General features: G+C 44.6%; 1 protein-coding gene across 1 annotated transcript in view; it reads left to right on the top strand.

Moving 5' to 3' along the window:
* The window catches only part of Suclg2 (succinate-CoA ligase GDP-forming subunit beta), a 256,926-nt gene extending 245,534 nt beyond the window's left edge, over positions 1 to 11,392 (top strand). Inside the window, exon 11 of the mRNA XM_041639888.1 lies at positions 10,356 to 11,392. Within this exon, the coding sequence (XP_041495822.1) occupies positions 10,356 to 10,471 (116 nt within the window). The 3' untranslated portion in view covers positions 10,472 to 11,392. The remainder of the gene's footprint in view (positions 1 to 10,355) is intronic.
* The last annotated feature ends 3,313 nt before the right edge of the window (positions 11,393 to 14,705 follow it).

The raw sequence follows: 14,705 nt of genomic DNA, 5'->3' as shown, positions 1-14,705 counted from the left end.
TCATTGGGAGGAGACCTGCAGGGAGATTCTGTCCCTTGTTTTATACATAACAGGTTTACCTGAAATAAGACTGTTCCGGAGACTATTCTTGGGTTCTCCAGATAGACTCCATGACACTGTTTTAGAGCAGGGAAGACAGATAACTTCCATCCCATACCACCTTCTGCTTATTGACCATGGCTGCTGGGAGTGTTGTGCCAATAACGTCCTGATACTTCATAGCTCAGAAGAAGTTCCCACAGCCATGATGGTGCATTACAGATATCAAAAAGAATAGTGGGGACTTTTGAGTCAAGCATTTGCCATTGGCATGTCAAATATACAGGGGATTTTCTTCCCTAGAAATACAGCCTTCTACTCTAACAGGAACAGGAAGTAAAGTGGAGCTGAACACAGGGCAAGAACCAAATGAGGCCACTTCTTGCCTCACATAGTCCTTCAGACTTGCGGATAGGCATCGGATTGTAAGCTTCCTTGTGAGGAGACAGCCCTTGGCCTTTGCAGCCGTATATCCCTCCTGCAGTTCCTCGGGTCCTGGTGATAGTGTTGGAGCAGCTCTGGACAGTACAGGAAGAGATGGTCATGCCTGAGTCCTAATAAGTCTTCAATATGAAAACAGACATAGAGCAGGCCTGGCTCGTGAGCCATAGTTTGCAGACCTCTGAAGTGGAAAAGAGCCCAGCAGCAGGGCCTAGAGTTCTGGAAACTCCTCATACTCTCCCAGCTCAGCATGGAAATGTCTCGTGAGAGTCAGGTTAGAATTTGGCAAGCAATATCAAGCTCTTCAAATACAGTTTTCTCTCAAGGAAAATGTTAGCAATGGAGTCCACACTCAGTCATGTCCCTCTCTTCCTTCAGAGCCACTTCTCAGTCATTCTGTGTGTATGTTTTGTGCTGCTGCAACAAAGTCCCTAGGCCAGGGTACTTAGTCAAGAAAAGAGGTTCTGTAGCTCCACTTGTGAAGAGCTGGCACCTCTCATCTCTGAGAGCCTGGATGGTAACACTTGACCGAGTTGGGTTTGGAAGAGATCATCTGGCAAGCCAGGGGACAAAAGAGCAGGCATGCCTGTGCACAGCTGTGACCGCACACTTGGGAGCTGAAGACAGGATTAGGAATGCAGGATCAACCTTGGCTACATAGAGTTTGAGGCCAGCCTGGACTACATGAGAAAAAAAGACAAGAGCCCAAAGCAAAAGCAGCCTCACTCTTTCTGTGGCAATGCATTTTAGGATAAACTAACCCAGTCCCATGAAACCTGAATTAGTCTTTTAAGGGTAAGTCCTCATGACATAATTAATTACCTCCCACTAGAACCCACTTCTTAAACTTTCTGCCAACTCAATGCTACCATGCTGAAGAGCAAACATACAACGCATGAATCTTTGAGGGGGCCGTGCTTGCTCTAACCAAACCATAGAAAGGAACAAGGACTTCAGGCATCTAGACTGATGCCTGGCATGGTCAAAGTTACCTTACATTATCCGTACATTAGGGGTCTCAAGGATTGGAAACTAGAGGAAGATGCTAGAGGTGTGAATGGAAAGGCCTTGCAGATTGTGATGTCCTTTCAGAAGATCCGTCCTGCAGCATTCATAAGACCTAAGCAAGCTCGCGACAGGCAAATCCCAGCATAGAGAGGGCAGAGAAGCATGAAGCCCACCCCTAGCTGAGGACCTATTGGCAACCGATAGCTGCTGGGAGAAGAAGAGTAAGATTTTTTTTGCAGAGGGTAGCGCCCGGAAAATCAGTATTTCTAAATGGAAGTCCATATCCATAAATATGTAGGCAGCACACATTGTACTGGGGTGGAAAAAAAGTAGACGGAAGGGGGAGGGTGTGAGAGGAGTTGGGAGGCGGAGTGAGGGGGTGAGTGTGATCAAAACACACTGTATGAATTCTCAAAGAGTGAATAAAACTTTTAAAAATAACAAAGGTCTGTCCTAGTCCTGGATGATCTGAGTGGTACAGTGCTGCGGCATGGTGTTGCTTGCCAGAGGGTTCTTTGCATTCTAATTTAATATTGCAGTTGAACATGGCTTGCATTAATATTTATGCTACTTTTTTTGAGGGATAACATAATTGAAAGCAAAAGCATATGCACCTAGGATTAGCTCTCAGCGAACACACATTAGACTTGATCCTGAGCCTCGCTTTTGTGATCAGAAGAATGCACCTTGGTCAGAGACTTCTGCTACTAAAGCTGGTCCCTCCCCCAGCAGTCCTGAAGACAGACATCCTGTCCACACGTTGTGTGTGTTCTTACCATGGCTGTGATAGAGCTCCACAGGCCATCTTGTATCAACTTTACTTTTCATTAAATGTAGGAGACTCAGGGTGCTTTGATACGATCCTCACCCAAGAATAAAGAATCTCAAACCTCAAATGGTGAGTGACTTTCTCAAGGCATTCAGCTACTTGGGGATAAAGCCAAGTGTGAAATCTCAACTTTCTCATCTGTAATATGGGCGTTAAAGTCTGACAGTGTTGATTGACCTGATGAGATGGCTCAGTGGGTAAAGTATTTGCAATTCAAGCATGGGGATCCAAGTCTGGACCCTGAGCACCCAATCAGAAGCCCACTGTAGCAGTCCATGCCTGTGATCTAACACTGGGAAGGAAACAGCATGATCCCAGTAGCTTGCTGCCTAGCCATTCAAAGCAAATGGTGAGCTGCAGGCCTATGAGAGACCCAGTCTCAGAAAATATGATATGGAGAGTAATATACCCTCTTCAGATACACCACGGGCACATGCATGGGCACATACATACCTACAAACTGACATATGTACACCTTCCCCACACACAAACAGGTAACAGCATCATAATGTTGAGTTCTCCAATAGTCTAAGTGGCCCTGCACTGAGTAAATGTAAATTATACTTTTACCATCTGAGCTCTTGTTATTAACACTAAGAAGACCCTCTGTAGGATGTTATTAGCAGCTGCCAGGCAGAGTGTTCAGCCTTAGACGTGGGTCATCTCAAAGACATATCCTGGACATTAGTCCTCTGTCAGGTGGATAGCTGGCAGACATTCTCTCCCACTCTGTTAATTGTTTTCTTAGCTGTGCAGTTTTTAGTTTTATGAAATCCCACTTGACAGTTATGAGCCTTAATTCCTAGTCAAGGAGTCTCACTCGGAAAGTTCTTTCTTACATCTGTATCTTTTTAGGTACTGCCTATGTTTTTTTTTTTCAAACAGTTTCAGTGCTTCCATGAAAATATTGAGATGCTTTATCCACTTGGAGTTAGGTACAGGCCTAGTTTCTTTCCTTTGTCTGTAGACATCCCGTGTTCTGAGCACCATTTGTTGTCTTTTCTGCACTATGTTTTCAGTGTCTGTGTCAAATATCAGATGATTTTAATTGTGTGCTCATATTTGGGTTTTCTGTTTTGTTTCATTGGTCAACATGTCTGTTCTTGTGCTTGCTTATGGCTGCTTTTATTGCTATAACTTTATAATATACCTTGAAATGTGAAATGACAATCCCTCCAGCCTTGTTTTATTTTGTTTTGCTAAAGGCAGTTTTGGCTATTGAAGGCCTTTTGTGGCTCCATGTAAATTTTAAGATGTTTTTATGGTGATTTGAATGTGAATGGTTTCCACAGGCTTCTATCTTTGAATGTTTGGTCACCAGTTGGTGGAACTGTTTGGTACAGATTGGGAGGTGGGACCTTGTTGGAAGAGGTATGTCACAGGGGGTGGACTTTGAGACTTCAAACACCCATGCCATTCCAGTTACTTTTCTCTCTGCCTTGGATCAGAACATATGCTTTCAGCTCCTGCCCCAGCCCCATGACTGCCTTCTTGCTGCTGTGCTCCCTGCTCCCATGGTCATGGAATCACCCTCTGAACTGTAAGGAAGCCCCCATTAAATGCTTTCTTTTATCAGTTCTCCTTGAACATAGTGCTTCTTCACAGTAAAAATAAAGTGGTGAAGATTTTTTTCCTTCTATTTCTGTGAAGAATGTTGTGGGGATTTTGATTAGAATTGCATTGACTCTAAATTGCTTTTGGTAGAATGATCATTTTCCCAATATTAATTCTACTGATCCTTGAATGTGGGAGATCTTTCCATTTTCTAGTCTCTTCCTCAGTGTCCTTCTTCAGAGATTTAAAGTTCAGTATAGAGCCTTTGTCTCTGCTAGGATTTATTCCTAGATGTTGATGTTCTTTGGAGCTATTGTGGAAGGAAATTTGTCCACAGTCATTCTCTATATGTTAATGACTTGAGAGGAGGAACAGGGCATGGAACAATGGGCTCTCAAGGTGGAGGGGGAGGGCACAGGGACTCTGGACTGTCAGGGGTTTGCTGCTGTATAGAATGTGTCCTGTTTCCATCCCAGGGATAGCAAAGAGGCCTCCTTAAGACAGCCATCTGTCTGTGTCACCGCCCTAGCTCTGCCATTGTTGAACACAGCAGTTTGGCTGTGCTCCATCAAGATTCTATTTATGGGCATTGAAATTTGAATATCATGTAATTTTCATGTATCACAAAATATTATTCTTATTTCTCACCCAGTTCTTTAAAAATATGAAAACTATTCTTAACTTATAAGTAGCATACGAAGAGGTTGTAGGCTGCACTGAGCTCTAAAGCCGTAGTGTACCACCCTGATTTATAACAGGAGGCTGCCTCAGGCCTGTGGTAGCCCACTGATTGAGTGACCACGTAAATTCCCTAGCTCAGCCTCCTCTAGTGAGATCAAGTGAAGGGTGAGCCTAAAGATTGCTAGCACTCTTGTTCACGTGGTGCTCCACAGTGCATGGCTGTTACATGGTTTTGATGTCAGACAAATCTGAGCTCTGGTCTTCCTCTTCCAACTTGCTGGGGTTATTGAGTCAGTTGCTAAATATCCTGGTACCTTGGTTACCAGGATTTGTAAAATGGGGCTAAAATGCTGTTGATTTTAGGTTTGCTTTGAGAATTTGGTTTTATGATGCTTAGGAACCCTTAGTCACATATAGGCAGCAAGTGTGTACTGTTTTCCATATTACCATCATATTCTCTTTAAAGATCTGGTAACATGTAGTCAATGTTTATATTTAGTAATTTCATTGTATTCTCCTTAAAAAAATTGTTATGCTGGGGAGTTGGCTCAGTTAGTATAGTGGCTGCTGCACAGACATGAGGACCTGGGTTCAGATCCTTGGAGCCCGTGTTAAGGGTGGGTGCACAGCTCACACCTGTAACAGCTGTGCTGTGGCGATGGTGGTGGCGGTGAAGGGGAGATGAGTAGGTGTTGGCTTCTGGTCAGCCAATCTGGCCAAACTGGTGAAGTCTAGGTTCATTGGGAGGCCTTGTATGAAAGCATAAGGTGGAGAATGATTGAGGAAGACACCCAACGTTGACCTCTGACCTTCACCGGCACATGTGTACACACACGTGTATATATACACACATGCATATATATGTGAATTCTTACTAAATAATTAAAAAGATTTCTGTACTGGAGTGTGATTTTCTTCTTGCTTCTGGGGTGAAAGGTGGGCCTGAGTTGGGGGAGGGGGATGCTGTGCCTGTAACCCAAACCCTGTCAGCTCTGGTGTTGCCTTCACTCCTGTGAAGGAAGCACAGGGCATGTTTTGATAAATTACCCCTGCGTCTCAGTTTAAAGCTCTCTTCCTCCACCCAGTGGCAGGAAGCCACTATGAAAGTGATGGAGACATTTTTACATTCTGATTATGATTTTTCTCATGTCCTCTAGCAGCAGAGAAAGATTCTGTTTTGAGCCAGTGCCCCCTTTGGTTCCCTCCATGTTGTCATTTTCAAGGCCTGGAAGTGGGTAGAGAACCACATGGCCAAGCGACTGGCAAGCCAGAATTGAGACTGAGCCGTGCGGGTTGATCAGTTCTGTGTTGAAGTGGCCATGAAGCATGTTGTCCTGCAGCCTCACTGAAAAGCACAGCAGCATTTAATAAATATTAGAGCATGTCAGCAGCACCCTTTAAATGTGGAAAGTGATCAATTTCCATTGTAATTGTGTGCACAGGCATAAAAACTCTGTTTGGAACGCTTAATTCCATGTCAGAGTCGAAAGTAGCTGTGATGGTTTCTATTTAGAAATAAAGTCAGAAAGGGGGCTGAGGGATTGATGTCAGCCATGGAGGTCAGAAAGCCAAAGAAGTCTCAAACACTGCAATAATACGGTTCGTTTGCCAAAGGATCTAGAAGCTCGCAGGCATTTGCCCAGGGTGTACTTACTTCCCGTGACCTGGTTTTTACCGGCTACACTTTTTTTTTTCGACTTTTCTTTTCTTTCCCCGCCAGCTGCTTCCTCGACCAGAAGGGGTAAGCCAGTGGTACTAATTGCTGGTCGGGCTAGGCTGTGGGCAAAGCCCAGACATCCAGGGGAAAGCCAGAATACTTCAAAGCGGTGGAGCAAAGAGAACGGACATGGCAGGCGCAGAGGCCACATGGCAAGCTCCCTGCTTCGTCACCGTATGGAGGCCCTTTTGCCATGCCTTTCTCTCGTCACGTCTATCATTCTCCAGCTCGTGCCTCAGGACTCTCTCTTCCCTTGTGTCTCTGGTTGTCCTCCCCATGAGCTCCTCCTGATTTCTGTTTGGTCATGTCACCTCTCTTTTGATCCATTTCCCATCACAGACTGACTTTTTTCTTGGCTGTTTGAATGCTACAGCCCCTTCTCACCCTGCTTCTTCCAAGCTTGCTGGGTTTGCTCAATAATTAAGGTTGTAATTAAAGTGTAACAGCGAATATAATTAAAATTCACTTTAGTAGATCCTGGAATTATGAAGCAGTCAGGTGTTTTGGTGTGGCACTGAAGGTGCTGCCAGGAGGAAAGAGTGGGGAGCCGCTCCCTTCACCCCTTCCCCTGACCAGGGTAACGGAGCTGCATGGTGAGACACTGGTAGCAGGTCAGAGCCTGTCCCGGAGAGTCACCCGGGGCAGACAGAGTGCCCCAGGACACAAAGTCAAGAACATAGCCCCTCGAGAACCCCCTTAGTTGCAAGATGACCAGAAAAGGACCTGCGCACATCTCTCCCCTCAGGCATCACCATGTGTGACCGTGTCTGTTCTTAGTCCGCCAGTTCAGGTGTAGCATATGACTGATGCTACCAGATACCCTGAAGTGGAAATGCCCCGCACTGACTGTAGGCAATGCCCTCCCCTCGGCACTCATCCCTGTCGCAGTGTAGAGATCATGGAGGACTCTGGCAGCCCTTTTCAGGCCTACTGTAGTTGGGATGTTGAAGATGGGAGCAGGGAAGGTGGCCCAGGAGACTGTGAGAGACAGCGTCTACTGAGTGGGTAGGTATCCAGGGCAGAGGACAGCAGGGCCATGGGGGCCTGTCTCGACACTTGTGAATTTTACCATCCATCCTTTCCATTCCCCTTGAGAATACTGCCGCTAAACCAGATGCTGCAGATGATATTAATTAAGGACCTGAATTATTTATGTTGTTGGTCATAAGAAAAAGCAATTTCTTAAGTGAGTTTAAAAAAATCAGCATTTATTTCATCGTTGGACATGGAGGAGAGCACAGGTAATAGTGAGTAGAGAATTCTGTGTCAATAGTTCTCAGTGGATGAAACCATGAGAAAAATGAGCTAACCCCAAAAGTCACATGAGGGGGGTGCAGAAGAAGCCAGGAAGAGTATGTTCCTCAGCTGTGTGGAGGTCTGGGGAGCTGGTGTTGCAACCAGAGAATGCTCAAAAGGAAAAGCTATTACACTTTTTCTTAGATTTTTGTCTCTGGCAGACTGGGGGTAGGGATACCTGGGGAGGACATCCCAGGCCATTTCTCTTTGGAAGGAGACAGAAATTTACACATCTAATTTCTGATCCGCAGATGTAATTTTAGGTCAGGCCTTGCCTTGGTTTCACTCTGTCATTGCTCCATGAGGACCACACCTACATATGACTATCTGAACGCCTTAGTCTCTAACCTAACACATGCCGTGGTCTAAACCCTGTCTTGCTTCTCAGTCTCTGGGAACCCAGATTCAAACCTTACCAAATGAATCAGAATGCACACTGGGGTTGCGTTAACGATGTTACAAAGCTTTGGGTCTGTCTGTGTGTAGCAGGCTGTTCTGAAATTTGAAAGTGTGACAAAGGGGCTGTGAATGTCTGTGTGTGACTTAGCTGTTCCTCATATTCTGTCTTCACCGGGTTGTGGTAAAGGTGTGTCAGGGAGAACTGCAGACACCTCACAGCTTGCAAAAGGGGTAGTTCACTTTAAAGCTGCCTCCTATGGTTGGCAATAGGATGCTGTTCCCTGGGTGCCTCATTCCTCCATAGCTATAGGCTAGAGGCTTGTGTACTTGGAAAGTGGACTTTGTCCATAGGGTGGCTTGAAACATGTCAGTTTGCCAGAGTGAAGAGAGAAGTGTTAAAGCGGGCAAGACAGAAAGCACAGGCGTTTGTGTCTCACCTTAGAAGTGACATCCCATCCCTGTTAGAGTCTTACACAAAGGGGAGGTTACACAAGCACGCAGTTGCCAGGAGGCAGAGTTAATCACTTGATCTTTCCTGTGTTGTTTTACAAGGTGTCTTGTAAACGAGAAATTTCTTTCTCATTCACATCAGGTCTGGGTGGACAAATGAGTCAGGTGCTCCCATCATAATCAAGTGTCTAGGCTGAAGAAGTCATTGCCATCCTTAAAGGGTGCCTCCCAGTTACCCTTACTGCTAACATCGCTGAGAGTAAAACAGAAAGCGTGGAAGTCACACAGAGGTAGTTACAAGCATGTGTTTGAATCCACTCACGATCTGTGGGGTAGGCCTATCTTGCGATCCCACTTAGCAGATGGAGCACTTGGGAAATAGTCACAGCCCAGGCAGCTCCTTCCCAGCCCTACACTGTAGAAGGAAGCAAGAATCTTTGTGGAAAGCTCACCATGAATGCCACAGAGATGCTGCCATTCACAAAATGCTTCTCCTCGTTATGTTGCTATCTTCATATTACAAAGACGTGTGTGGACATGCAGAATTATGTTATTATATAGAGCAAGTGAGGCTGCTCTCTGCCACTTATCCCCCCAATAAACTCCCTTGCTTTGTCTATAAAAGCAGTACCGTGGACTTCCTACTCAATACTCTTGTTGAAAATCATATGCTGCATTTTAGTTGGTTGGCATTATACCTGTTATGCGTAAGTACATAGCAAATATTCGCTGCTAGGAAGAGAATTATGTGTGGAGATAGATACTGAAGCTCCGCCCCTCCGAGAGGGACTCCTGACAATGATTGGCTGTAAGAACAGGTGATACTTTCTTCGGTGCCCATGATCCAGTAATGCTGTCTCACCTACACTCATACAGACAGCCTTATTGAAACACACAAGGTCACACACAAAAGCCTTGAAAGTAGGAAGGGAGTTGTTGAGAAGACAGAAGGGATGTGAGAGAGAGTAATGGGGTAAAAATAACTAAGGTTCATTATATAGTGTATGAAACTGCCAATGAATAAAGATTTAAAGAAGTCGCAGGGCTGGAGAGATGGCTCATTGTTAAGAGCACTTGCTGCTTTTCCAGAAGACTTGGGTTTCGTTCCCAGAATTCATGAGGTGGCTCAAAACCATCTGTAATTCCAGTTCCAGGAGATCCGATGCCTTCTTCTGGCCTTTTAGGCACCAGGCATGTGCATGGGAAACAGACATGCATGCAGGCAAAACACTCATAAAACAAAACATTTTTTTTTTAAATAATTGAAACTCAAGGAAGTTAAGAGATTAACTAAACACCATTCTCTAAATGCATGGCAGAGGTGAGGGCTTTAATCCTTTCCCCTGGTCATTGCCCATCAAGAGGCCCTTGACAGGAGGTACAGGGCCCAGTGTTCACACCCACTCTCCTGGCTGTTGTCACTGTGAGATATGCTGACCAATGCCTGCTCCTACCTGTGCCCACACAGAAAGGCATGTTCTCCATGGCCTGTATTTCAGAGCCTTTGTTACAGGGGAAGGCCACCTGGCAGCTGGACAAGAATGCAAAAGCAGTTTCGTGAGATGCTTAAGTCACTTTCAGATCTATTCTCCCAGACTCAGGGAAGAGACAGCTCCAGTCCAAGTTTCCTTCCTTACTGAGAAACGTCCTGTGTGTCCATGATCTTCAGGAATGCTCATTTCTAATTGTTGGAGCGCCAGAAAAATACAGGCAGTGTCAACTAATGCAAGCTCGTGAAAGTGAGAAGCAGGAGAGGGGAAGTGGCAGGTGTCATCTGGGTATCTCTGAAAAGCCAGAGCTTGACAGTAAAAAGCCACGTGCATTGTAATTAAATTGTTAGCATTAAGGGAAACCAGGTATCCAGGGATTTCAGTTGTCCAATGTGACCAGGTGTGCTACTTGCAGTTGAATTTAGCAATTTTTATTTTTTCCCCCTGCTAGGAACTAATGTCCAGGAGGCTCAGAACATCCTCAAAAACAGTGGACTCCCCATTACGTCAGCCGTGGACTTGGAGGATGCAGCCAAGAAAGCTGTTGCCAGTGTGGCAAAGAAATGATGGCTTCCCCTGAGTTCCTGTGAAGAAGAGCACTTCCCTCATCACTGTGAAAGCAATTGTTGTCACTGGGAAGGGGTCACACACAAGAATCATTATCTGAAAACTCTTAAGTCTGAACTTTCTCAAATGCGCTATCCAGAGTGCCTAAAGCTGATTTTACCCTGTAGTCCTTGTAAAACAAATCACATCACACAGTTTCACACCTTCCCTTGCCGTCAGTAGCAGGGTCTACCAGCTCTGCCACAGTCAGTGTGGCCAAATAATGTGCATAGGTACAGTATTTGAAGCCTGGTCTAGGTCCATCCACAAGAACTTTGTGAACCTTTAATCTTCTATAATAGAAAATTGCAGGACTCACAAGTTCAGACAGGATTCTATTTAACATAGGGACTTCCAGAAGGATGCAGCTAGGCCGTCTGAGCATCTGTGAACAGCAGTTCCACAGGCTCATAGTTATAACACACCTAGCAAGCCCAGGAACGCCCTAAAGTGTGGTACACACTGGGAGCCCCGCACTGATACTTGTACACTGCACACATTTCACCCTGTGCCTTAGTGTTGAATGTCCTGCCTGCCTCACACCAAACTGCAACCCGAAGCCTTAGTTACAAGTTTAAAGGAAAGGTTCTGTTTCATGTCAGAGTTGGTAAATGCTGATTTTTATGAAACTGTCTAATTAAGCCATTTCATTAAGAGACAATACTGAAGATCAAGCTGTGTTGGGGGTGAGGTTTCTCCCTCTCGAACCCTGCACTTCACACTTAGCAGCTTGTCATAGATGGGGAAATGTCATTGGAGAGGACGTGGCCTTTCTAATGATGTCCTTTTTTTGTGACAGGAATTTTCCTAATTTGATCTTTTGTTTAATTTTGATAAGTTTGTACTGATACACATTTTAAATAAAATGGTTTTTAAGTGCTATGTTAGCTGCGCATTTCTTGATTCTGTCAGTTTTTCATGGCCTCGCCATTCCTTCCTTGTGAAGGCACTAGCCTTTGTGCCTGAGTCCCGACTCCAGCTAGGAGACCACAGTTCACCCGGATTGTTCCAGCTCCACTCTGCCTTGTCATGTGGCCATTTCTGTGGCAAATGGCTCAGTGAACGGCTAAAATTTGCACATTAGCCACAAGCCCAGAAAATACGTCTCTGTTGTGGGACAAGGTGACCTGGTCCAGTGAAAACACTGTGGTGTACTCCAGGGGCCACCTTTCCCGCCCATACTCCAGTGCATAACTGGCCACACTATTTTGTCCTTCATTTTTCATGGTTCTCACACATCTCGCAATGGGTAAAAAGTCTCTCTATATCTGTGTGTCATGGAGACTAAACCATCGACTAGATGGAGCGGTCTGTCTTTTCTCAATCACTGCACCAATGGAAAAGTATTAAGAAGTCTTTCTAAGTCTCCTGGTTTCTGATACCTTAATAACTAGTTTACACAGTGAAACAAGAAGTAAACATGAATTTTGCCAACTAACTAACAATCAGTAGTAAGAGTTTTGTTCTTTGGAAAAGACCTGTGTCTGTCTTATATATTAACATTTCTGTTTGGAGATGGAAAGGAATGAAACCATATGTAGTTATTTTATAGAAGAGTTAAGAATAGACAAATAATTTTTCTCTTCAAATGAGCAGTTAAGCTTTTTCCCCCACTTGGAAGTGCTAATTTTGTGTATTTGAGTTGCTCAGATCCCTGCTGCTACACCAGTATCCATAATGCCATGTGTCTCTGGTTGATGCTGTACATGCCTGTATCCTGTAAGTATGTGTGGTGTGAACTCTGCAAGACTCATGGAGAACCTGCCACAGCTGTGCTGTTGGCTCCTGAGTCCCCATATGCCCTCTTCCAGTGTGTCCTTTGTTTTCAGTCTCCTAGCAGCCTGTATTGTATAAAAATGTCAAAATAGTTACCTTTCAATCTTGTCAATTGTGTGTGTGTGTGTGTGTGTGTGTATACAGTGTATGAACATGTGTGTGTGTGTGTGTGTGTGCGCGCGCAGAGGCCAGACGAGGATGCTGTATATCCAGCTGTCACTCTCTGCCTTAATTCACTTGAGGCAGAGTCTCCCTGGAGCTAGGCTCACAACCAGCAAGTACAAGTGATCCTGCTGTCTCTTACAGAGTGAGGTTACAGGTGCATATACCTGGCCCTGCATTGTCTGTTGATGCAGGGGATTGTAACTCAGGCCCTCATGCTCGCACAATACTCTTACACAGTAAGCTGCCTTCCCAGCTCCCCTTTTCAGTATATTTTTTTTTAAGTGTAAAATGTTCATGAAAGGAAGTCACAGTCTAAGCATGATGCCTGAATGCCTTTCTGTTCAGGGATTTGACTGGCGTTATACTGATGACCGCCACAGTCCCCTAGAACAAGTACCGCATTTAGAGATTCATCTCTGACCTCCCTCTGATTAACATCCATTTCTTTTTTGACTTGCTTAGACCACTGCACTTGAAATAGAGCTTTTCCACTAGAGTTGTGTCTCCATTCATAAATTAGGAAAATAGCAGGGTAATTGTTCCAGTGACCTAACTAGACCTGGGAATTGCGTTTAATGAGTCCTTGCATGATGTGTGCCTGTGTCTTTACCGTACTCGCTGCCCGAGGAAAAGAAAATCATTGTGCAGAATTATGTTTGTTTTTAAATTGGAAACTTTAATAAAAATGAGAATAAAAATTATTTTTGACATTTCTAAGTTAAACATTTATAAATCTAATGAGGTCCTTGGCAGGATCCAATATATTCAAAACTACAATAGGTGAGAAGATGTATGAGAGCAACAGAAGATAAATATTGGAGGGGTGGGGCAGGCTGGGTTATTACATAGAATGTGGGACCTGAAGTTTGCAAGCTAAGGTCACAGGACCTGTTAGAGTAAATTAAGTTTCTGTGTGTCTTGTGGCAATGTTTGTGTTTCAGTAGCACACATAGTTGTCATAGAAACCTCATGACCCTAAAATATTCATCTCTGGTCCATCACAGAAAAGGGACGACAACTTCTGCTCTTGATTTTTTTTAAGTGTGATATTACTGTTTACAAACTGGAAAAGGTAGAGAATACGTTTTCCTGTTTTTGACCCTGTGAGAACTAGCTAGTCTACAAAAGGCTACCCTTGCTGATGGAAACCTATCCAGTTGTGTTAGTCTTTTCGTCATAATTAAGATCTATCTGCACATTGTAGTTCTGAGTTCATTCTTACAGGTGTGTTGGAACCACATCAGATCATAGGTGATGTAGCGTGAGTTCTAGTTGGTCTTAATAACAAAAACCCAGAGTCAGATATTAGGGGGTGAAAGCTGAAAGATCAGAGAAGCAGAGCAGCCAGCCACTAGTTCTTACTTCTATGAAATCCTCAGACTGAATGGGGTATCCTGTCTCTACAAGTCCTCAGACCAAATGCCTTGAGCTACTTTCTCCTCCCACCTTATATTCCTCTCTTCACCCAGCCATATCCCTTTGTGTTTCCATTGTCCTAGTGCTGGGATTAAAGGTGTGTGACATCACTGCATGGGTCTGTTGTGTTACGAGCGGCAGGGCTGCGTCCCTGGCACGAGGCCGCCCGCATGGCTAGCTTTACCCGAAATAATTATACAGAAACTGTATTCTTTTAAACACTGCCTGACCCATTAGTTTCAGTTTCTTATTGGCTAGCTCTTACATATTGATCTAACCCATTTCTATTAATCTGTGTAGCCCACGAGCTGGCTTACCAGGAATGATCTTAACCTGCGTCTGTCTGGAGTGGGAGAATCATGGCGACTCCCTGACTCAGCTTCTTTCTCCCAGCATTCCGTTCTGTTTACTCCGCCTACCTAAGGGCTGGCCTATCAAATGGGTCTAGGCAGTTTCTTTATTAATAAGAAATCACTCCCATGGGTCTGTTTCTTTTTTAGACTGATGAATCTCATGTACCCCAGTGAAGGGGCGTGATCGATCAGCAGTTAGAATTAACCAGACTAGCTTTGATATAAAATATTCAGCTTTAATAAAGGGAAGAAGTGGAAAAAACCAGGGTTCCAGTGATTCAGGAGCGCAGGAAAACAGAGGAGGAGACAAATGCACAGGGATGTTTTATATGTTTGCTTTGGCCCAAGGGGAACACGCCCAAAACAGAATGTGATTGGCTGAGGTTCCCCATCACCCCAGGGTGGCCTTGAACTCACAGAGATCCATTAGCCTCTGCCTCCTAGGTGCTGGAATTAAAGGTGTGTGCCTCCACTACCTGACCTCT

Source organism: Microtus oregoni, unplaced genomic scaffold, assembly GCF_018167655.1.
Source record: "Microtus oregoni isolate MIOR12 unplaced genomic scaffold, Mior012 000002F_ref0000024, whole genome shotgun sequence".
Classification (NCBI taxonomy): domain Eukaryota; kingdom Metazoa; phylum Chordata; class Mammalia; order Rodentia; family Cricetidae; genus Microtus; species Microtus oregoni.
The sequence above is the reverse complement of the archived record's forward strand: the minus strand, read 5'-3'. Positions and strand labels throughout refer to the sequence as shown.